General features: G+C 36.3%; 1 protein-coding gene across 1 annotated transcript in view; it reads left to right on the top strand.

Moving 5' to 3' along the window:
- The window catches only part of fgfrl1a (fibroblast growth factor receptor like 1a), a 110,554-nt gene that overhangs the window by 32,897 nt on the left and 53,203 nt on the right, over window positions 1-24,454 (top strand). Inside the window, 1 exon segment of the mRNA XM_056472805.1 lies at window positions 21,920-22,192. Within this exon segment, the coding sequence (XP_056328780.1) occupies window positions 21,920-22,192 (273 nt within the window).

The raw sequence follows: 24,454 nt of genomic DNA on the forward strand, positions 1-24,454 counted from the left end.
GCATAACAAACTATAAATACAATCAAGAAAGAGATACAATTGAAATTAAAGTGTTTTATCGTTTTCCGAGTCTAACAGTACTCAAGTACAGTAACTGAATAATAAAAATAATTCAGTAAAAATGATCACAGTTAAGGCCACAATTGGGACAATGGTACAATTTCTCATACCTGAATGCTTTTAAAATTATTATACAATCACAGGCATCAAAAACGCATGCAAATGATAAATTGTGATACAAACTCAGCATTGCATATATCCAGCGATGTGACTATTGCGAATGATCATGTTGCGATATCAATAACTGAAATGATATATTGTGCAGACCTAACAGTTATAGAGACTTCAATCTTCAATATTTATTATAAGCTGTGTGGGATCCTCAAATGTGGCTTGTGAGAGTTTAAGCCAAACCCTCCCCCCCCATTCCCGTCGATACCGAATGCCAGCTCTGCCCACGCAAGCCCACTCTTAACTTCCCTGTCACTGCACCCCCTCCCCCCGGGCCTAAGCTATAACTTTTCCCGGGTGAAAATGCTGTCCCAGTCTGCCCCTGTATGTAAGGATATAAGAATTTCGCTCACCTGGGAGTGAAGGGAGGCCACGTGAATGGTTTGTGAGCACAATTAAGTCCACGCAGCATGCCATATTATCTGATAATTCCAAAAGGCAACTGACTGTGTAAACCCACATAAAACAACACAAAAATAGGATGTATATGCCGAGCTCATCGGCTAATCAGCCAGAATTAGCTGAGGCGAAGTGACAGCGACCAGCGAGACCTAGCTGTCACTCAAGTGGCCCCGCCCTTAATTATGCAGACTTAATATAACTTAATAAAATAAAAACGAAATGGATGAGTTATAAAAAAATTCACTCCCTTACAGTTTTCATGAAGGCTAATAGCTATATGCACCAAAACCATCTTTTATACCAGGTTGTAAACATGTTTTTATCAGCTGTAAAATTGGCCAATTAGGTATTGCAGTCAATGCACATCTGGAGTTCCTGGAACAAACCCCTAAAGGCCAGTTGATGAATTGCAGTTTCAGTTACTTCCATATTGGCTTCACGAGGGAGAGCGGGAGGTTGCCACTTGCAATAAAGCCTCATTTGCATTGGACAGTACTATGTTGTACTGTACAGTACACCCTCATAAGCCCTGCATTTCCACTTTCAACAGAACCCTTATGTGAATGTATTCCAGAAAGTTGCGATCAACATTATTTTGATGGAAACAATGAAAATTTTAATAACTAAATCAAACTCATTCTAAAAATAGAATAATTTAACATTTATGTGTCACTTGAACATCACAGAAATGTGAGCAAAGTCTTGCTAATTGTCAAAAAAAAAACGTTAACTTACATCTAAGAGCTTAACTTCACAAAAAAGACAAAAACAGACGCTTTGTTGTGTTTCTTTTGCCACATTCTAGTCCTCATCCAAAGCTCTGTTAGTCCCCCTCTGCGTCTCCATTGTTGAGTCCACATGGCAAACGCGGCGCCCCACCGAGGACATTTTTATCTCCCCCCTGTTAAACATAAAGCCCCCACAGCAGCCACGTGTAATTGAAGTGGTGGCCTTTACCACAGTTTTTCGCCAGCACGCAATAAGAAAGCTGGCTTTTCCTCTGAGGTCGCAGCCCTGGGAAATCTCGGCTCCCTGCGTATTTTTTCAGGCTCCCCTTTCACGTCCAATACATCTGGATAATTGTCATCCAGGCCCAAGTTTCTCCTATTGAGCCTCTCATAAAAGTCTTTATAACGGGTGGAAGTATGTCGTTCTTTCAAAAAAAAAAAAAAAACGGCTCAGTTTTTGGCTCGTTAGCTTGCGAAAACAACGCCTTCCGAACGTGTCCTTTTCATAGCTTTTCAGCACTCTGATTTCCAGACTTTACTGCAGCGTTTGGTTCCTCAATTCGTTTACACGGAGAAGACAGGTGCTGTTTAAAATGAACATGATCTGGGTTAATTTGGTGGGACAGAGCCGGCTTTGTTTCCAGTGAACCTGTGGCCGTTATATAAGGTGAGATGGAGGTTTACGCTCCTCAGAACTGACAGCTTTAAACAGTTCTGGAGTAAGTCCTGTGGAGGTCTGCTTCTTTGACCAGGGTTATTCATTTCCCTTCAAAGACTCTTTCTGCTTTTGACAACCATGTACTGGCCTAGAAAATGGAAACGTTAAAATCTTTTTTTTTTCTATTTACATCATCCTTTTTGTCTTGTTGTTGAGTAAAATTTTTATTGATTTTTTTTTTTTTAAGTGGCTCAGTGGTTAGCAATGTCACCTCACAGCAAGAAGGTTGCTGGTTTGAGTCCCGGCCGCCTCAGTTGGCATTTTTGTGTGAAGTTTGCATGTTCTCCCGATGTTGGCGTAGATTTCCTCAGGGTGCTCCCCCACAGGTTTCCCCACAGTCCAAAGACATGTGGTACAGGCGAGTTGAATAAACTAAATTGGTCGTAGTGTATGTGTATGAATGTAAGAGTGTATGGGGGATTCCCAGTACTGGGTTGCAGCTGGAAGGGCATCCACTGTGTAAAACATGCTGGATAAGTTAGTGGTTCATTCTGCTGTTGCGACCCCTGATGAATAAAAAAGGACTAAGCTGAAGGAAAATGAATGAATGATTTTTACCTCGGCAACATAGAGCATTTATTAAATTAATTACAATTTTAGATTACGTTTCAATTTTCTGATTCTTTAGATTTATTCTCAAAAATACAATTAGAAAATTTGGTATTGAAAATCATTATCTTTTAATATCATACACATTTTTCCGAAGGTAATTTTATTGTTTAATGAATATTTCGATATTATAACAGTATTAAAAGTACTTTTTTTCTCACAGTTGCAGCTTTTTTACCTTGCGATTTTCATGTTCAGATTTCTAAAGATTACAGACTGTGAATTGCAAAAATACATTTGAAATTATGAAACGCCAATAAAAATTTAAGATGAAACTAAAATAAAAATTGAAACCATGCAAACATCATTCAAAAATACTAACAAAAAGAAAAAAGAAACACCATAAATGGGCTATATGCACACAGACTTTTAATTTTCAGCCAGGCAGCCCAAGGTCTTCCAGTTAACTGTCTTTACTTTACAAAATAGTTACATTTAAGATCTGATTTCTTTAAAAATCAGCGATCTTCACTGCATGTTAGATAAACGATATAAAGTGGGTCTCAGATCAGACAAGAAGCATTAAATGTGATTTCCCCCTGCCATGCCTTTAAAATATGACTGTTTATTTAACCCCAGTATTTTCAATGGAATTTCTGCGCTAGCCTGTTGCTACTGATGGCGCTAGTGGTTACAGCGGTCTTTCATCTCGTTTTATGCTTGAACAACTAAATGAATGCTTAAGTCTATTTAACTGAATGTCTTGTATTAACATTACAACATCGATGCTGTAAAAACAACCTTGTAAAATTGAAAATAGTCACATTAAGCTTTCACCGGAAGTTCATCGTTGGCTTTAAAACTTCAAGATTTAAAATTCCAAGATTTAAACCAGAAACTGGGTTACAAAATCTCACAATTCATACTTTTCTTCTCAAAATTCACGTAATGCAATATCAAGAGAAAACTTATAAACTTGCAATTGTGGGAAATAAAGTTGAAATTCTAAGTCAGAATTGCGCGATGTACATCAGAATTCCAGGAAAAAAGTTCCAATTTTGATTTATTTGATTAGACAGCAGGAACAGGCTTCCTTATAGGGCTGGACGAACAATCGAAAGTAATCGAAATCGACATTTAGAATCTATAATCAATCATTTTTCCAGGACTATTTTTTCAATTACTTTCAAGAGTCAAGTGACCCTCTCTGTTAAAGCCTGAGGCTGATTTATACTACTGTGGCCACTTTGCAGCCACATCAGATCTCTGGTCAAGTAGGCCGATGGATGCATTTTTGAGCGTTATTTGCACAACACTGACGATGATTGGAAGCTGCGCCAGAGATGCCTTAAGACAGCATAGTTTCCATTACATTAAAGTTATTATTTACATTAAAATATTTGTTTACAGAGGATGCAAGAAATGCGCTGTTTGAAATATTATTTACATGATATGGAAGAGTTATTTGATTTAGAACAGATACTGCTTATTTTCTACTTTTAACATAGGAAATATTGAAATTATGCAAAATATTGATTTATTTTGTTTCCAAAAGTGCAAGTTATTTATTTTCACTCTTTTATAAGGAAAAAAGTGACTGTTGGTTTTAGGCTGTGTGTGTTTTAGTTTCAGTTGCTCAACATTGATGTTTAATAAATAATCATAGATAGTAGATAGTGTGTGCTTCCTTTAAATATTGAAAATCAAGTAATGCACCCTTCATTCAGAAATCTCTCACATGTGATATGTGAGCATATTTACTGTACAAAATCTGTCAGTGAACTATGGGGGTAAAAAAAAAAACGTTCATTAATCGTAATCAAGTTAAAATGTTCAAGTAGTTAGATTTTGATTTCAGGCTAAATCGCCCAGCCCTACTTCCTTATCAACAGTATATATATTATACTGGGAAATCCTACAAAAACACTGATTGAGAGATCATTTTTTGGCATTGAAAGCTGCTTGTGTATGATTTGTAAAGAACTGGCATCGCACTGTTGAAATAATCTTAAGATTGTTGTTAGAAGGGAATAAGGAGCTCATGTCCTGTTGTGAATGGCCAGCGAACAGCAGAGGGAACGTAAAGAGTGTAAAGAATCTGCTGACTGGTGGACAAGGCAACATTATCCGCTCAGCACCCAACACCCTACTGGCTTCTGCTCCTGAGATTCCCAGAAAAGTGTGTCTCCGCAGTGGCAGAAAGCGAACGCCAGCCAAACCTCTCTTTTCCCAGCGCTCCAGCCCTTCATTAGATAAACCACTCGCTCAATCTCTGCTCCAGTTTGTGGGATCCTGTGCCATTCACAACAGGCCGTTTTTTTGTTATTCTGCTCTGGAAGCCCAATACATGATGAAGCTGTTTTTTTAATTGATTCCATGCAGTTTTATTGATAACAGGCAACGGGTAAACTTTAATGCATTATATTCATATTTATTTGTAACTACAGTTGTACCGAGAATAATTTTAAATATGATCTAAAGACAACTTTACACTTTTTACAGTTAGAGGTATTTACATGTTGTGAAACTGTATTTAAATTTGAACGTTTGAAAAAATATCAATGAGAAACAGATGCAGAACATTTTCATTTAAACTTAAAGACATTTCCATTAACCATAACACACAACATGGTATGAAACCTAATTTAAAGTACACATAAAGCACATGTAATATTTACTTAAAATATGAACATTTCCTTCATAGTAACATTGAATTAAGCCCCGTTTTAGTGACTTTTAGAGTGAAAGAAAAAGTCATTTTTAATGCATTACTGTTATTATTTATATAATATATTTGTTTATTAATTTACAGATCAAAACCAAGCAATTCATTGTCTTGCTATTACAAAATCCCCACATTTATGATCTGATTTCTCTCAATATTCAATTATTTTCATTGCCTGATAGATACACTATATAAAGTGGGTATCAGACTTGACAAGAAGCAGTGTATTAAATTCCATTTTTCCCACGCTATGTCTTAAAATAAGGAAATTTATTTGACCACAGTATTTTCAATGGAGTTTTATACGGTAGCCTGCTGCTATTGGTGGTGCTTGCATTTAAATGGTCTTTCGTGTCGTTTTATACTTGAACAACTAAATGAATGTTTAAGTCTATTAAACTGATTGTATTTTACAATTTCATTACAAGATCGATGCTGTAAAAGGAACCTTATGAAATAAAAAATTGTCACATAAACTGTTCACAGTAAGTTTGTCGTTGGCAAAAAAAAACCCTAGCTGTGCATATACCCCGCTGATAATATTTGGGGTTGTCGTGTGGTGAGAGAAAAAGGGCTTCTGGGTATGTTCAGGGGATTGCGGAAGAGATGGGTTTTTAGTTGTCAAATAATGTCAAATAATTTTGCCTTTTGTTTTAAAGTGGAGAACAGAAAATATCTCTAAAGGAGGAAAAGCCAAAACAACAAACAAAACCCAGCAGCTAACTCCATTTTAGACCCTCTAACCTACAGAATATAAAACCTAAATAAATAACATCAACTTGCCTCCATACTGACCACAAAACATGAGAATAAACAGTCAAGAAAACAAAAGTTCACACTGCTACTCACATGCCTCTACATACAATTTTCTGATTTTTCGGAAAAAAAGTTTATAAATAAGTAAAATTACAAATTGGAAATTTACAAAACAAGGGCCTAGTCTAAGGGCCCTGTCATACACCCGGCACAATAAGGTGCAAGACATGTATGGCATGATTTGTTGCTATTTTCAGACCAGCGCAAAAGTTTTTTTTATGTTTTGCACCACGTTGTTTAAATAGCAAATCTATGCATTTTGGAACGTTGTTATTTTGAGAAACTAAAATGGACTGCGCCATTGACCAACTAAAAGTTGGACTAAAGTCCAGCACAAAGCGTGTTAGCTTATTCTGATTATTACCTTATTTTTTTAGTTATTTGTTAAAAAAACAAGTTTAGATTTGTCCATCTGTTGGGTTTTGGAGACGTTAGCCTCACTATATGGGGCATAAGTATAGGACTTGTGTTTGGATATAACTAATTAATTAATTTATTCATTTGCTGGAAATTAGAACTGAATTTAGAAATAGTTTTGAAACAAATCTTTGTACTTAACAAATTAAATTAAATATTTAGGTTCATGAATGTCTTCATTAGACTGCTTACAACACCCTTTCCTTATACAAGAAAGTCAAAGAGTAAAGTTAAGAGTAAAAGTAAAGTAGAGAGAAAGCAAAGAGGCCGAATGGAGGAGGCTCATTTTTTATTCTCACACAGATGGTCTGTTTAACTGTTTTCTCACTATTGAAGCATTCAGTTTTTCCACTTACAAAGTCCACATTGCAAATAGCAAATGCGCCATGGCGCGACAACTCTTAAAGGGAATGGGAGATGAGACTCTTATTGGTTTATTGCCTCGTTAGACCATGCGCCAGAGCGCAAACTGTGTTTTTTGTCCTTAAAATAGTTAAAGTGGATTTGGACATGCTTTTGCGCTTTAGCCTTTGCACCTAGGTTGTTAAAATAGAGCCCAAAGTTTTACTAAACCACAGTAATAACACAATAACACTGTTAGGCTATTCAAATCTCTACTTCTACATATGACTTCTTCAGTGTAAGCCCATGATTTGTCACTCTCATTTAAACTGTGCTTGTACTTGTGATGAACAGAACACATTGCAGAGCAGGTGAAGGATGTTTTTGATGTTTGAGTCGAGCAGTCCGTCGCCTCAGGCCAGTGTTAACTGTCATGCTATTGTAATTGGTAGCAGTTGACCTATTGACAGCAGGGGAAATGCAGCTCTTTACCTGTCTGAATGAGTGCGCTGTGTGTAAGAGCAATATTCCCATCACTCTCACTTCATGCCCCAGGCAGAGACAGACACATAGAGGAAGAGAGGTCAGACAGCATCAACACAGATAATACAGAAAGATATGGCAGATGTACAGTCCTTATAATGCTGCATATATACAGCACTTCATCAATAAAAAGTTACTGTTGTTTCTAAGATGCCTGTGAAAGAAAATTATCTATTAACTTTTTATCTTACTTGTAGGACTACATCTGACAATTTGGACAACTCAGCGATGTAAAATCTAATGTGACCCTGCATGGATATATTTTTGACAAATTTTAGCCAAATATACATTTGATGGGTCAAAATAGTTGAGTTTATGTCAAAAATCATTAGAATGTTATGTAAATATGATGTTCCATGGAGATATATTTTTAATTTCCTAGTTTAAATATCTCAAAATTACATTTTGTATTAGTAGTATGCATTGTTAAGAACTTATTCCTAGGATCTTCACTATTTAGATTTGATTTGATTTATTTTTTTGAAACCTCAGATTCCAGATATTCATATGCAGTAGTTGCGTCTCAACGAAATGTTGTCCTAGTCTAACAATCTAACAATCAATGGATTACTTATTTATTCAGCTTTCAGATAATGTGTATATCTGGCTTATGACTGGTTTTGGGATATTTACTTGTGAGGAAAAGTGACAGTTTAATCTTTTTTCTTCATAATTGAATTGCATTGCTTTTATAATGTGACATACAAAAAATTGCCATCCTACACTTACATTATTGACATACTACACTACAAAATATCTGTAAATTACCAGTTTTCTGTATTTTTTTTTTCCACTTAATTATGTTTTTAAATTGCATTATGGGATCTTGATCTTTCCTCTAAAAGCTTTTGATGTTGAAAAGTTTGCAAAAGACAAAAGAAAGTTGTTATTTTTTTGACATTTTTATTAGTTTGAAGCACTGATCTATGTCTTGGACATTAGGTCATTCTATGTAGATTATGATGTTTGAAGTGATATCTTGTCTGGTTTGGTGTTGTATTAAAACACTATATATTCTTTCTTATACATTAAATTATTTCAAACTACTAAAATGTCGATAAAAGTCACTTTGTTAAACCGAGTTTATTTTTCAACATCAAGAGTGGACAGAGCAGAAGTAAAACTCCCATAATGCAATTCACAACTGTAAGTAATCAGAAAACACCTGTGAATCGCAAAATTTAAAAGCTTTCAAAATCCACATGTAGAGGTGTAAATGCAAAAGTTTGGTATTATTTAAAAAAAAACCCTTTGAATTGTCATAAAACTCTGTGGAAAGTGATTCAAATAATTGTATATGTTGTCTGTGTTGTAATAAACCCCCCAAAAAAGAACCCCCCACCGCTTTTTTTTTTTTTTGTAAACTTAAAATTTGAAAGTGTACCTTTTAGGTTCTGTGTGGTCGAGGTTGCTGTAATTAATTTTGGTGGTTCCTGCACATGTCAGTAATCATCAGAAAAAAGAAAAATGTCTCTATCATAATCTATGCAAAAGTTATTATATTCCAACTGATGAGATAACAGAACCACCTATGGGGGTATTGGGCAAGTACGGACCTTTAAAATTTAAAGATTGTGGAAGTAAATGACACCACGGACCTGGTACCGGGTACGCAGAGAGTTTAGTCAACAGATATTTTTTAGTGTACAGACATGTTGTAGCGAAGTAAAAATGAATGTTAGTACACAGACTTTAAACATGGCATATAGATCATTAACAGAGAGGGTTGTAACATATAACATTGTTTCATGGTTTGGTAACACGACACTTAAACAGAAGAGGAAATTATCGCAAATTATCAAGCAGACAAATAAGATAAAATCAGGCAAATAAGATAACTGATCACAAACAACATTCACTGCTAATTTTATTTGACTCTTATGAAAAAAAAAACAGCAATTGCGATAAACATAATACACATCCCCTTCACTCAGCTTTTGAAATGTTACCATCAGGACGCAGGTTTAAAATTCCTAAAGCCAGAAGAAATGCTTATAAAGTCATGTATCTCAATTGCAGTTGCTGTCTTAAATCGGATCACTGTTTGATGTGAATTGAGTAGTTATTGAGGATGATCTGTAGTATTATGTATGGGGCTAATATAGTTTTAAGTTTTTAATTAATGTGGTTGTCTTGGTGACTGTTGCTATTATGTGATTGATATGGTTGTATTTATGTTGCCAATGTTAAAGATACATTTCTTTTCTGTGTCAGGCAGAATGGACAATAAAGTTTAAACAAAGAAAAAGAAAAAAGCCAGAATTGCATCACATCCCATTTGGAAAAAAGTCAGTATTTCAAGAATATATAGAAAAGAGATACTTTAGAAATATGAGATAAATCTATAGCTATTGTTAGAAATAACCTTGCAGGTTTTGGAAAAAAGAGAAGTCTGAAATTCAAGTTCCAAATTCGTAATTATCAGATGTAAAGTTGAAATTGAGGAGAGAAAGACAGAATTGTGAGGTTAAAGAGTCAAAGTTATCATATTCATATATCCAAAAATGAACATCACCTCATCGTTTATTATCCCTCATGTGGTTTTAAACCGTTATGGGTGAAATGCTCTGCTTTTGAGTGCAGTTCTGTTTTTTTTTACACATTACTAAGTCCTAAAACTTCCACCAATAGCATTTTCTTCAGTCGAAATGGAGCTCATTCATGTTACATGCTGCAGTTAGAGAAAATTACAAAAGGTTTTGATTGTGATCATGACTTAAATTCCTGATTTGTTGCAGATTTAGTATCCCAAAATGTGGTCTCAGAAAAAAGAATGATTCCTTTCTTTCTCTCTTTCACTGTTTGCATGTAACTGCCCTCAGTGGTGTAAATAGATTAGCGTTGATTGATTATAGGCATCGTGTTCCTGAATTCTGGTTTCATTTTAAAACGAAACCTCATAATAATATGCCAATGCCCCAAAGTCACAACGACCTTGAATGCCGGTTTGCTTTCCAAAGGAAACAGAAAAGATGAAATGATTCCTAAAAATGTCGCAATCCACTTTCTTTTTTTGCTGTAACTTGCCAAACGCTAGTTGAATTATAGTTTAGTTCGAGCTTTAAGCATGCAATTTCATACAGCCCATAAACCTCCACAACAAACAATGTATGCAATATAAATGAGTGTGTTTGTGGTTATTTGAACTTCTCTTTGGTGAAGTTGTGACTGTTTTCAGCCTGATGAGTTTAACTATGGTGGTCTTTTTTTCTTTTTGCTTGTGTAGCTGTTGGCTCTCAAAACCTTATGGTGGCAACATGTGATATCCCACAATCCCCTCATAGCTGCTTTCCCCCAAGAGAGACCCAGACTCAAATATTTTAGGAGGTTTTTCATTTCACTGGCCTCTCATTGGCTCCTTTTCTTTAGTAAACAGAATCCGGAATCTTGAGCGGAGCGTACAAATGTTAATCGCAGGTCAAACTTCCTAATGTCCGAATGCTTGGAGATCAGCAATGAGAAAGCGATTATTATGAGAAGCGCTGAGGTTGATTCCATGCCTGATCTAGTAGTTGATTCCATTTCGATTGTGTCACCTTGGGAAACATCTCAGTGTGCATTGAAGGCCAGCTGTTGGAGCTCATTCTATACATCATAACTTGAGTATGTTTACATTCCTCCTTCTACATTTTCAGCCAGCCGTGAAGCATCCTTCAAGATGGTGTAAATCCAGCATAATTGCTACTATTTGAATGAAATTGCATGAACATTCTGTACATGCTGTTTAAAGGTTGGGAGTCACAGAGTATGCTGTGTTGATTAATTATTTGGACAACAGTTGTGTGACTAGTCTAGATTTTTATGTTTGACAATTGATTTTATACATTTGGCACATTTGATTTGAACTATAAAATATCCTTGCTTAAACACAACTTAGAACTGTCTGTACTGATAAACTTTTCTAATATAAAGTTATAAACTTTAGAGTTTAGTTTAGTTATTAAACTTTTTGTGCTGATATTGGTCAATTATTGTGCAGGCTCATAGCCAGCCTATTAAAAGGGGTGGCTCTTTTATCTTAAAAATTTGACTTTTTTGCAGTTATTCTCCTCAATTTATATTATGACATTCATATACTGCATTTTAGTGACACTTTAAGCACTATTTTTTGCTGGATTAGCTTGTTGGATGGTTGTCATAACCGCACTTTGGATGCAACAAAAATAAGTCCTACATTTTTGTCAAAATGCTTACCATACTATTTTATGTTCACAAAAAATTGTGTTTATTAACAGATGTGCATTTAAACTGTACGGTATTACAATTTTAGAATTTTTAATGAATACTTTTGAACAAAGAAATATAAAAAAACGTATTTTTTAAATGCTAATTTATCAACATCCATCATTTAAAAAATAAAACTAGGAATCTGTTAACTTGTTTTAAATCAAAAACTATAGCCTATAGGCAAATAACAATCGGCCAGCTTATATCCTCAGTCAGAATTAGTCAGAAATTAAATTTTGCTGCCTTCTATTGGTTTTTTTAACAATTTTAATGGTATACTTTTAAAAAATGGGACAAATTAGCTCATAACTGTATAGGGCCAAATTCTGGACTTTGCCAGTATGGTGTGTAGGTCATTCGAATCACCCGAACCCTCCTGGTTACGGGCGTGTTGAGCTGATACTGATATTGGTTAAGTACAGCATGTACACACTAGTTTTTTTTGTTTTATGTGTTTGCTTGTTTTTTAAGTTAATTTTGCTGTTTGGATCTTTTGAAGCGAGGCACACATTCTCAACATTGCATATACTGTGATATAGATGCTGAAACGATATATTGTGCAGCCTGTAAAATATATTTTTTAACATTATGTCTGATAATGTTATTTCTTCTAGAGAAAGTCTTTGTTTTATTTTGGCTAGAATAAGAGCAGTTTTAAATTTTTTAAACCCAATTCAAGGTCAAAATTATTAGCCTCTTGAAGCTATTTTTTTTCGATAGTCTACAGAACAAACCATCGTTATACAATAACTTGCCTAATTACCCTAAACTGCCTAGTTAACCTAGTTAAGCTTTTAAATGTCACTTTAAGCTGTATAGAAGTGTCTTGAAAAATATGTAGTACAATATTATTTACTGTGGCATGGCAAAGATCAAATAAATCAGTTATTAGAAATGAGTTATTAAAACTTTTATGTTTAGAAATGTGTTGAAAAAATCTTTTCTCTGTTAAACAGAAATTGGGGAAAAAAATAAACGGGGCTAATAATTCAGGGGGGCTAATAATTCTGACTTCAACTGTATATATAGTCTTATTTGTTTTATTTCGGCTAGAATAAAAGCAGTTTTTAATAATTTTTTATGTATCATTTTAAAGTCAAAATTATTAGCCTCTTTAAGCAATTTTTTTTTCAACTGTCTACAGAACAAACCATCATTGTACAGTAACTTTCCTAATTACCCTAACCTGTCTAGTTAACCTAATTAACCTAGCTAAGCCTTTAAATCTCACTTTAAGCTGTATAGAAGTGTCTTGAAATGAGTTTTTAAAACTATTATGTTTAGAAACTCCATTAAACAGAAGTTGGGGAAAAAAATAAACAGGGGAGGGGGGCTAATAATTCTCTCTCTCTCTCTCTCTCTCTCTCTCTCTCTCTCTCTCTCTCTCTCTCTCTCTCTCTCTCTCTCTATATATATATATATATATATATATATATATATATATATATATATATATATATATATATAAGCAAAGTTTCTCTGGGTGGCAGTGTAGCATTTTTTTAAATGTAGAAATTAAACATTTTATTCAACGGGATTCGATCTGAAATATGGGGAAAGCATCTTCATTTGTTCCAAAGATAAACAAAAGTCTGACAGGTTTGAAATGAATCAAAGGTGAATAAATGATGTCAGAATTATCAGTTTTATAGTTGAACAATCACTTAAAATGTACTCAACTTTAATGTAGCAAATGGTAATCTATTTATTGCAGCATTTCCTGTAAGTCATTTGCTCGATTTAAAAGCGATTTATACAAAATTACGTCACTTTTGCTCATCTTTAAAGGTCACTTTAAATGATGTGGACAAAGCTAATGTTGTATTTGGCCTCAGAGCATCCCTTTAATTTCCACGGCTCCACATCTGTTGGCTTTGGGCATATCCACTATCCGTTTCCGGGAATTAGATGTGGGAAAGCCAATGCGATCAGCAATAAAACGGCCTCCTGCAAGACGGAGGAAGTGAAGGCAGGCAGAGGTTTATCTTACTCTATCACAAGCCGCTTCCTGAAGGTGAACACGCTGGCACTCCTGAGCACAGAAATGATAATCAAACGCATTCTTGCGCTCCAAAGCACGTCCTGCGCTCCCGATGCACGAGGCCAACCAAAATATTATGCCTTCATTTTCTTTCACACCAAAGAGCCCTATCTAGCTGGCTCAAGGAGAGATATCGATTCTTCAGGGAAAGCTTTCTCTACGCCAATCGCACTTTTTGGCAGAGCCTTGGAGTTTAAAGAGAGTATATGATGGAATGCTACTTGCTTTGGCCTCTTGCTGAATCTTTTTTCCCGTCATTAGTTGACATTCCAGACGTGCGTGTTGGGATACCTTAAGCCAGAGAGCCGTAAAAGGGAAGGAGGGATGTGGAAGACTGCGACTCGGTGCTCGAACGAGAGGTTGAAGGCAGTATTGTATGGTGTCGGGCTCGGCTGCGACAGAAGGGAATGCATTTAGGTTGAATGGACAAAACAGATTGCCTTTTAAAGAGTTTGACCTGCCGTTCCCCTCATTCAGTAAGCTCGTTGCTCACAAATACACTCACACACCCAATATTTACACAGACGTGCAGGCTTTTTTAAAGTCACTGCTGGTAAAATGCAGATTGGAGTGCACTCATTTATTCTGACACTCTCAAGTGCTGTTTTGGTGCATTCACTACTACTCTACTGTTGCTCTGTGATATAGAGTATGTGGATGCCAGTCATTTCAATAGAAAATACAGCAGATTGGGAGTAAAAAGTTATACATAATGGTCTTATTCATGTTCAGGAGTAAAGAAAGCTGGTTGGTTTTGGAAAGTGACGTTTGGTCGAGTTGTTTAATGCATTGATTCACGGCTACAAAAGGAACACGGCTGCAAAATTCCAACTAACTTGCAACTATTTGAAAATTGGATTTCAATTTTATTATGATTGGTTTTAATAACTGTTATTTAAAAATATTTCGTTTTTTTTTTTTTCATTTACTGACTGATTAATTGTCAACTGATTAAATGCTCTTCTGTGGTGTCGATTTGGTTTGCTCAATTTACTTATGTCACATGTTTTACTTGTGGGAGGAAACCGGGAAACCCGGAGGAAACCCACGCGAGCACGGGGAGAACATGTAAACTCCACACAGAAATGTCAACTTGGCCAGGTAAAGAGTTGACCCAGTGACATTCTTGCTGTGAGGCAACTGTGCTAATCACTGGGTCGCTGTGTCGCCCAGTCAAGGGAAAAGGGGAGGAGTAGGGATGGAAGGGGGGATTCTTCAACACGAAGATGGCTCCGGATATTTATAGTGAGTTACGCTTCGTCTGATTGGTGGATCATACATAAGCTTATGCGGGACTGGCTGCCCTCAATTATAAGCACGAGCTCCTCTTGAAATTAGTTTATGAATAAACTTCATTTAGATCTCTGATAGAACCTTATAATTCCAAGGCGATGAATTGCAAAAGGATCATAAGTGGTAAATATAGCACACAGTCCTAGAACCCAATAGTTCAATAGTGTTGTTGTTGTTTTCTTTTGTGAGAGCTAAAAATGCGCTTCTGACCCTGCCATCAACTTTTGTGACTCTCATTGGAAGCCGTCACATTAATCACAGCCGTCTTTTCCACTAAAGGGAGCAGAATTGGAAGGCAAAACGAGTGCTGCTTGTGAAAGTTCAGGGCCTTTGTTTTCTCCGGCTCACCTCTGATCTGTCAAACGTATGGTGTTGTCAAGCCACAGAGGAGCACAGGCCTTGGGAGCGACCCGCAAAAACAGAAGGCCTGGAACGGGACGCCCATAAATTATGCTGAAAGAGTGGGTGTACGTTCCTCCAAATGGAGAATGAGATTTCAATCTGTGAAACGCCTCACCAGGAAGGTTTCACTCTGATGAGAAAGCCATACGAGATGGAGCAGGAGAACTGTACTCCGGCGAGTTCCTGCCTGTGACTAATTTCTTTTTCACACTTTTTCGACATCATCCATCAACATGTCAGCTGCCCACAGTAGAGATTGCTGCTGGAGTCTTGCAGTTTGATACCTGTCCCAGTGACTCTTTCACACTCCCAGTCTGCAGAACGCTGTATCAGCGCAGTGTGAAGCCAGCCATGAGATGCTTTTTTTTTTTTTTTCTTTGCTAGAAGTCCCCTTTGATTCGGCATCAAACAAGTTTGCTGTTACAGTTCATGGAAAATTGATATTGATCAGCATATAAAAGAATTTTCTTGCTGCTCTTTTCCACACAACAACAGTGGATGGTGATGGTAGATGTTGCAACACTCCAAATAAGGTCATAAATCAGTTTGCTGTATTTATGAGACTTTTTTTTCTGTGATGTGTATTTGATATTATACTTTATATACTATATATATATATATATATATATATATATATATATATATATATATATATGAAAAATATATATATTTTAAAAAACTTTCCTAATTTTATGAAGAAAATATTTTAAACTTGGGCTTCACGGTGGCGCAGTGGGTAGCACGATCGCCTCACAGCAAGAAGGTCGTTGGTTTGAGCCTAGGCTGGGTCAGTTGGCATTTCTGTGTGGAGTTTGCATGTTCTCCCTGTGTTCGCGTGGGCTTCCTCCGGGTGTTCCGGTTTCCCGGTCCAAAGACATATGTGGTATAGGGGAATTGGGTAAGCTAAATTGTCCGTAGTGTGTGTGTGTGTGTGTGTGGATGGATGTTTACCAGTGATGGGTTGCAGCTGGAAGGGCATCTGCTGTGTAAAACATATGCTGGATTATTTGGCAGTTCATTTGGCTGTGGCGACACCAAAAGGCTGAAGGGACTAAGCCTAAAGAAAATGAAATGAAATATTTGAAAGTTCATGTAAGCATTTTACCATACCATTCATTATTAAAAAATACTAAAAAACCTGTTTAAAAATAAGTCAGAACAACAACATAATAATCCTACTTAAATAAATAATAATATATTATAGTATTACTGTCCATGGGTTGCAAATCTTGAAACCTTATTTTAAATTTGTAATTTATATACCTGAAAAATTGGTGCAGAAAAACAGCACAAAATAACAGTAAATTAGAAACAACTGAAAACTTCTGAAATTCTGAATTTTTATTATTTTAATTATATCTATACATACACTACCTGACAAAAGTTTTGTCGTTGATCCCAGTTGTAAGAGCTATAAATAATAGCTTGACTTCTAGTTGGTCATTTGTAAAAGTGGCAGAAAGTAGATTTTTCCGATGAATCATCTGTTGAACTGCATCTCAATCATGATAAATACTGCAGAAGAGCTACTAGCACCCACAAGGACCCAAGATTTGCGAAGAAATCTGTCAAGTTTGGTGAAGGAAAAATCATGGTTTGGGGTTACATTCAGTATGGGTCATGCGAGAGATCTGCAGAGTGGATGGCAACATCAACAGCCTGAGGTATCAAGACATTTGTGCTGCCCATTACATTACAAACTACAGGAGAGGGCAAATTCTTCAGCAGGCTAGCGCTCCTCATACTTCAGAGTTCCTGAAAGAAAAGAAGGTCAAGGTGCTCCAGGATTGGCCAGCCACCGTCACCAGACATGAACATTATTGAGCATGTCTGGAGTAAGATGAAGGAGGAGGCATTGAAAATGAATTCAAGGAATCTTGATGAACTCTGGGAGTCCTGCAAGAACGCTTTTTTTTTGCCATTCCAGAGTTATTTGAGTCATTGCAGAGATTGCAGAGAGTATGGATATTATATACTGTGCATTATTTCTGTTAAGTTACAATACTTTTTTGTCTAAGCAAAGTCAGACCTTACTGTCCTAATTAAATAATTAAAAATCAAGGCATGATCATATTTTATTTTGGTAAAATAAGCATAATCTAGAGGCATTTGCCTTTCATATATGCCACTTCTGATACCAAATGATCAAGTATGATCAAGTTCCTGAAACTTGGATAGGCAACAAGATATATATATATATATATATATATATATATATATATATATATATATATATATATATATATATATATATATATATATATATATATATATATATATATATATATATATATATATATATATATATCTTGTTGCCTATCCAAGTTTCAGGAACAACAAATTATAACCTGACATATATATATATATATATATATATATATATATATATATATATATATATATATATATATATATATATATATATATATATATATATATATAATTGCAAATTACTGTTAGAGTTTCTGTAATTGTTTCTGAAATAAATAAATTAAATAAATAATTAAATAAACCCAATATACCAGAGAACCCTCTCTTGAATGCATGTCTTTCAATAATAGGTCAAAAGCAACCTAATTTAGGTTTGGTTTAAAAAAATTTCATCAATAAGAGTGAAATGATGATCATGAGACTTGCACAGGGTTACTGTAGATAAGTAAATCTAAAAATACAGCACAGAACTAAAAGCATTTTGTTTCTTGAAATAAGATAAGCGTCTCTTGAAATAAGATAAACATTATGAGAAAATCTGAAAAAAAATCTTACTTCAGTTAGTTGCCATTATATTTTGAATCTATTACTGTTTTAAAAAGTCAAAAGTTCCTTATAACATTGCAAAACTAATAGGTTCACACCTGCAAACATAAAAAAAAAATTATTTTCCACTGCCTGATCACCACACACTTCAGCTCTGTTCCTCATATTAACCTGATATACAGCTCCATGATGCTTTCTTCTGTCATTCAGAGGATCTCTTTCATCAGATTATGGCTTTAATTTGTTGAGATGGATTTGGAAATGATTAAGTATTGGAAGGACGTCTGACAATGAGGTAAAACACTCCTTCCTCTTCATTTATCCCAGTGATGGCTGCAATTACGTGCATGGTGTTTTTTTAGAGGAAAGATCTAAAACGAAATATCCTTCATGCGTATGACTGCATGTGGAAATCTGTTTCTCAAGTTTTTTCACCACAGGATCTTCTTAAGCCTCGTTTTGTGGCAGCTAAATGGATCCAATCTGGCATTAGCCTTACGTAAACAGCTATTAGAGTGACTCACGCAGCCTTGAGAGGAACGAGTGTGGACAGTATTTGCAGATTCTGACCTTTCCAACCTCCAACCGAGGAGCGCACAAACAATGCAGGCCAGTAGCGGAGAACGCTAGCTAGACATGGCTGGCTGACAGGGGACTGCGGTTACAATTTCCCCGCAGACATAAACAGTGACACTATCAATTTCCTGCATCGGGTCTTTTAACGGGAGTAAGCAGAGCTGTGCGTGGGCAGGGGGAAGCCTCGCTCTGCTCAACCGGCCAAGACTCTCTTTAAAGCTCTGTCTGATCTCTTGAAGAGCTAATGTCTTAGTTGAATGCACTGAAGATTTCCTTTTACTTTAGTTTCAAAATAGTGAACACTTTTTTGGATCCAGGGTTATTTTAGCAAAGTAAATCAAAGACAAACTATTGATCAGCAAAACATGTTTGTTAATTTTAATAAAATGTAAAAAAAAATCACAATAAATGAACAACATCAACTAAATAAAACTGTAAGTTAATGCATTTAATGAAACGCTTCACTTGTTTTGGAAATAGGCTCATTGTACAGCTCTCTTAGAGTTAAATAGTTTAGTTTTACCATTGTTAAATCTATTCAGTCAATCTCTGGGTCTGACATGTGAACTTTTAGCTTAGCTTAGCATAAATCAAAGAATCGGATTAGACCATTAGCATCTTGTTAAAAAAATTAAGTAAAGTTTTGATCATTTTTCCATTTAAAGCTTGACTCTTCTGTATTTATATCATGTTATATTACTGACCTCCCAGTGTAAAACATGCGTAAAACATATGCTATATAAGTTGGCAGTTCATTCCGTTGTGGCGACCCCTGATGAATAAAGGCACTAAGCCGAAAAGAAAATTAATGAATGACTATATGACTGACGGAAAAGGAAAGTTTGGTGTTTTCTAGGTCGATATGACTAAATAGAAACTATATTCTGATTTCGGCGTAATAATCAAGCATCTTTGCCGCCATACCATGGCTTCAGCATATCATGCAGCACCTTAAAATAGTCCCCAACTGTAGTTAACTAGGTAACAGCACAGCATAAAATACAGGAAAATAGTGCTACTTTATTATCACAGCTGTCAGTTAGTGCACTTTCTTCCTGTCAATGTATCTTTGCAGTCTGTAGTGTAAACGCAGGTATTGGGTACAAGACACCTCTAAAAGAATAGGTAAGTGGGGTGTTTTTAAAATTAGAATTTTCTTGATCTTGACGATCAAGATCTGCAGTGTAAATGCAACTTTTGATCCATACTGATGTAATCGGATTTGTAATCTTACACATCCATGGTGAAAATCTCCAATTCCAGCACATCCCAAAGATTGAGATCTTGTTGACTGTGGAGGCCATTTCAGTTTAGTAAACTCATGTCATGGTCAGCAAACCAGTTTCTGTTGATTTTACCTTTTGTGATCCAATATTCTGTTGGAAGTCGTCATCACAGAATACTCATGAAGGGATGGCGATGGTAAGCAACTATACTTAGCTGAACTGTGGCATTTAAAACAAAGGTTAAATGTAATAAAGTATCTCAAAAAGATACAAAAAAGCTCCCCTACACCATTACACCACTAGCAGCAGCATGAACTGTTGTTATAAGGCAGGATGGGTCCATGCTTTCATGTTGTTTACTCCAAATTCTGAGACTTTTCTCTAAATTCTGTGGCAAATATCAAGATTTAACAGTCCAGGCAGCCTTTTTCCAGTCATCTGTCTAATTTTGGTGAGCCTGTGTGTGAATTTTGGCTTTAGTTTCCTGTTCCTAGTTAAAGGAGTACATTCCAGTATTTCTGCTGATGTAGCTCATCTGCTTCAAGTTTTGGTATTTTGTGAATTTAAAGATGCTTTTCAAGAGTTCACACTTTGCTGATGATTGATTATAAAGCTTGTTTGGCATGCTGTCCCAGGAGAGAGCCCTGAGCTCATAAGATCCTCAAGCCCCGGGCTCCCTCCCGTTTGCAAGGCGAGAGAGGAGTTTGAGCTCAGGTATGGGCCACCATGCCACCCATCTAGGTAAGAAGGAAGAGTAGGGGTGGATTCTTCCAAACGAAGATGGCTGTTATATGGAACTTAGGGTATTTATAGTGGTTAAGGAATCATCTGATTTGTGAATCATAAATTGGAAAATGCGGGACCAGCCGCAAGCAATCATAAGCACGTGATCCTCTCGAAATTAGTTCCACCTAATTAAACCACTTCTGCAGACTTGTTATTTGAGTTGCTGTTGTAGTTCTGTCAGTTTCAACCAGTCTGGTCATTGTCATCTGACCTTACGGAATCATCAAGAATCTTATGTTTTTCTGATTGTTTCCTGTGAAATCTATCCAAGGCTCCAATCTCAAATGAATGCATCTCATTGGACCACACATTTACATGAACACTAAACAATGCTGTTTGAGTTATTTACAGAGTTCTCTGATATAAACCACAAATTAAACTAGTTTAAAAACAAATTGTCAACAACACTGAAGTAGAAACAGCTCAAACACTGTGCAATACAATCCTGCATATCTGTATATCCTGCATTTTGCATCCTAAAGTGCAACAGATGGCTGATGGAGTCATTGTTTAGCAATGCATAGAAAACAAACTGGTGTGGCTGGCTTTGGATTTATCCAAAGGGACTTTACTGTGTCTCCTGTTTTCAAAATAAGAGTTCAACATGCATAGTAAATTTAATATAAACTTAAATAAACTTACAAATAAGGGAGAAAAAATATTGTTAATCTAATTAGGGAACGTTGTGACCAGTCAAACAGCCTAGAATGTGTATATTAGTGTTGCCACGAACAACATATTAGTCTGTGTTTTGTCTGATGACAAGGCAGCTCATGCAGGTCTGGCTGATGTAGAACATGACCTAAAGTACATGCAAATGTTCAAGGCATGCACATGAATCATTCTGTGTACAACACAGTAGTCTGTATTGTGTTCTGATTGGCCTATTTTCACCGGGGGTTTACACTCCAGGGATTTACTTGAGAATGTGGAACTGATGGTATCTGAGGCTCACGATATGGACACTTCCATTTACTGAATTTAACTATGCTTCTTTTATTTAAAATATTCTTGTTTTGAAGTTTTATTGTACATTCGTCAGGTAACAGACAGAGACGTTTGGGCTCAAAGCTTTCCTCAGTGTTTTTGTCAGATGACTTACTATTATGGCAGTACTTATCATTATCTTGTTTCCTCTAGGTCCTCCACGTGTAGCAGAGAAGATCGCTCACCGGCAGACTGTCAGAATCGGTCGCACCATGAAACTTCAGTGTCCTGTAGAGGGTGATCCGCCACCCCTCATCATGTGGACCAAAGATGGAAGAAACATCCACAGTGGGTGGATGCGCTTCAGGGTCCTTCAGCAAGCTCTCCGCATCAAAGAGGTAGAGGCAGACGATGCTGGGACATTTATTTGTAAAGCCACCAATGGATTTGGCAGCGTCAACATCAACTACACCCTCATTGTCATTGGTAAGTGCATTTTTATTAAAGAAATTGTAGTTAAAGAAAAAGTAGTTAAAGAAATTGTTCAACCTAAAAAGGGAACTCAATTTACTCAAACTCAGGCCGTCTTTTGTGTATACTTTTTTACTGTCAGATAAACACAGAGTGGTTTGGTTTTTCTATGCTATATAACTGTGTAGAATTGTGGCTTTTTTAAGCTTCCAAAAGCAAATATGTTGTCAAACTAACCAAGGTGTCTCCTGGGAGTTAATGCATGTGTTATGTTCATATTATTTTATATATTTCAAATTTTTTATATCACCAGTCACTAACTTCCAGCTGTGGTTGCATACACATTATGTGCGACTGACGTATGCAACATATCACACATGACAGAAGGCTCTAGGAATAGACACATCTTACTGGAACCACTTACCACAAAGCTTGTTTACCACAGTAGATGACTACAAACAAGAAAACTATTTGGCATGGCATTATTGTGTAATATTATGCAGTATCTTGAGGTTATATGTGTCATACACTACCTGACAAAAGTCTTGCTGTCGATCCCAGTTGTATGAGCAACAAATAATAATTTGACTTCTAGTTGATCAATCGAAAAAGTGGCAGAAGCTAGATTTTTCCGATTAATCATCTGTTGAACTGCATCCCAATCGTCATAAATACTGCAGAAGACCTATTGGAACCAGCATGGACCCAAGATTCTCACAAACAGGTTTAAACCTCAGCTGGATGTTTTCGTTCACTTAGAGCTGTTGCAAACTGTGTGAAAGGTCATTTTCAATTTTAATTTTAGTAATTTTCAGTCACTAAAGTGCATTTTTTAGCACCGTTTCTTTCCTGCATGCTCACCACTGAGGTGAGTGGTGAGCATGCAGGAAAAAAATGGTGCTTAAACTTATGTGCACCCCTACATATATATAATCTTGATTGAAATACTGTTTGTTACTTGTAGCTGTGAACTTTGTTTGTTCAGCCGGTTAGAAATGCCCAAATCAAAATGAGCAAGCGGATTTGTTAAACTCTCTGATCATTTTGGGTTTTCGATGGCCTTTTCTCAGACCTGCCGTCCAGTAGATGGACCTTTGTTCTGCAGTGTGTAAAGTTTAGAGGGCTGAATGAGCACACTGGCCGCTCGCCAACTTAATCAGGGCCTAATTTGGCCTTGTTCCACACGGTGATCCGTCCACTTAGGTGAGGAGGGGCTCTGGGCAAGTCTTGTGATCTCAGCAACCCCTTTTGCAGGCTCTCTGAGGACATGAACTCTGCTCCAGTACATTCATCAGAGACTCTACACCGGCAACTTCTAAAATCAATTCTATCAGCGATAACTTCAGCCTTCCGCATGTAGTCAACTTCAAGCAAACCAGTGGGGTAATTTTGGACAGCGAAAGCATCCATCTAAAGCAATGCCAAGTCTAAATGGAGGCCCTGGTAGAGTGCCTCTTTCACTGGGAGTTTTATATTAGCTGGACTAAGTTAATGATCCTTTTATTTGCCTCTCAGATGAGCCCAATGTAATGCAAGACAATAGAGCTAAATTACAGGAATTGAGCACATCCCTAGCGGTGAATGGACTGTTTGTTTTGAGGCGCTTTCAGTGGGTCAATGGTGATCTTGACCTCTGCGTGTGTGGATACTAGTCGCTCTACTGATAACTGAATGTAGAAAATCATTTTCCTTTGCTCTGTTAATTATTGTATTTTCCTGTTAGAGGACAATGTGTAACGTGTGTCCAGGAGTGCGTGCTTATTTATAATCTCCTCTTATTTAATATTTGACTGATGCAACTGATGTTAAATCAAGATCCTGTCACGTTGTGTGACAACCTACATGAGCTTTAGTATTTTACTGGGTTTGGTGCTGTTTTTTGTCGACTTTTGATGTATTTGGCATCAAATCGTATTATGTTCAATCACAAAAACTGTCTAGGTTTGTTTGTAATTGAAAATTAATAAAGTCCAAATTTTCTGTCATTTTAAATCTCCAGAAATACATAGAAAAAGTTATTATCTATGTGAAATGTTCAACTCTATTAAAGCTTTTATTCACCTAAAAATGTTGTAATATTAAAGACAAATACACTCGCCGGTCACTTTATTAGGTACAATTTACTAGTTTCTAGTACAGGGTTACTAGTACCGGGTTGGACCCCATTTTACCTTTAGAACTGCCTTAATCCTTCGTGGCATAGATTCAACAAGGTACTAGAAATATTCCTCAGAGATTTTGGTCCATATTGACACGATAGTATCATGCAGTTGCTGC

This window comes from Danio aesculapii, chromosome 14 (genome assembly GCF_903798145.1).
Source record: "Danio aesculapii chromosome 14, fDanAes4.1, whole genome shotgun sequence".
Lineage (NCBI taxonomy): Eukaryota > Metazoa > Chordata > Actinopteri > Cypriniformes > Danionidae > Danio > Danio aesculapii.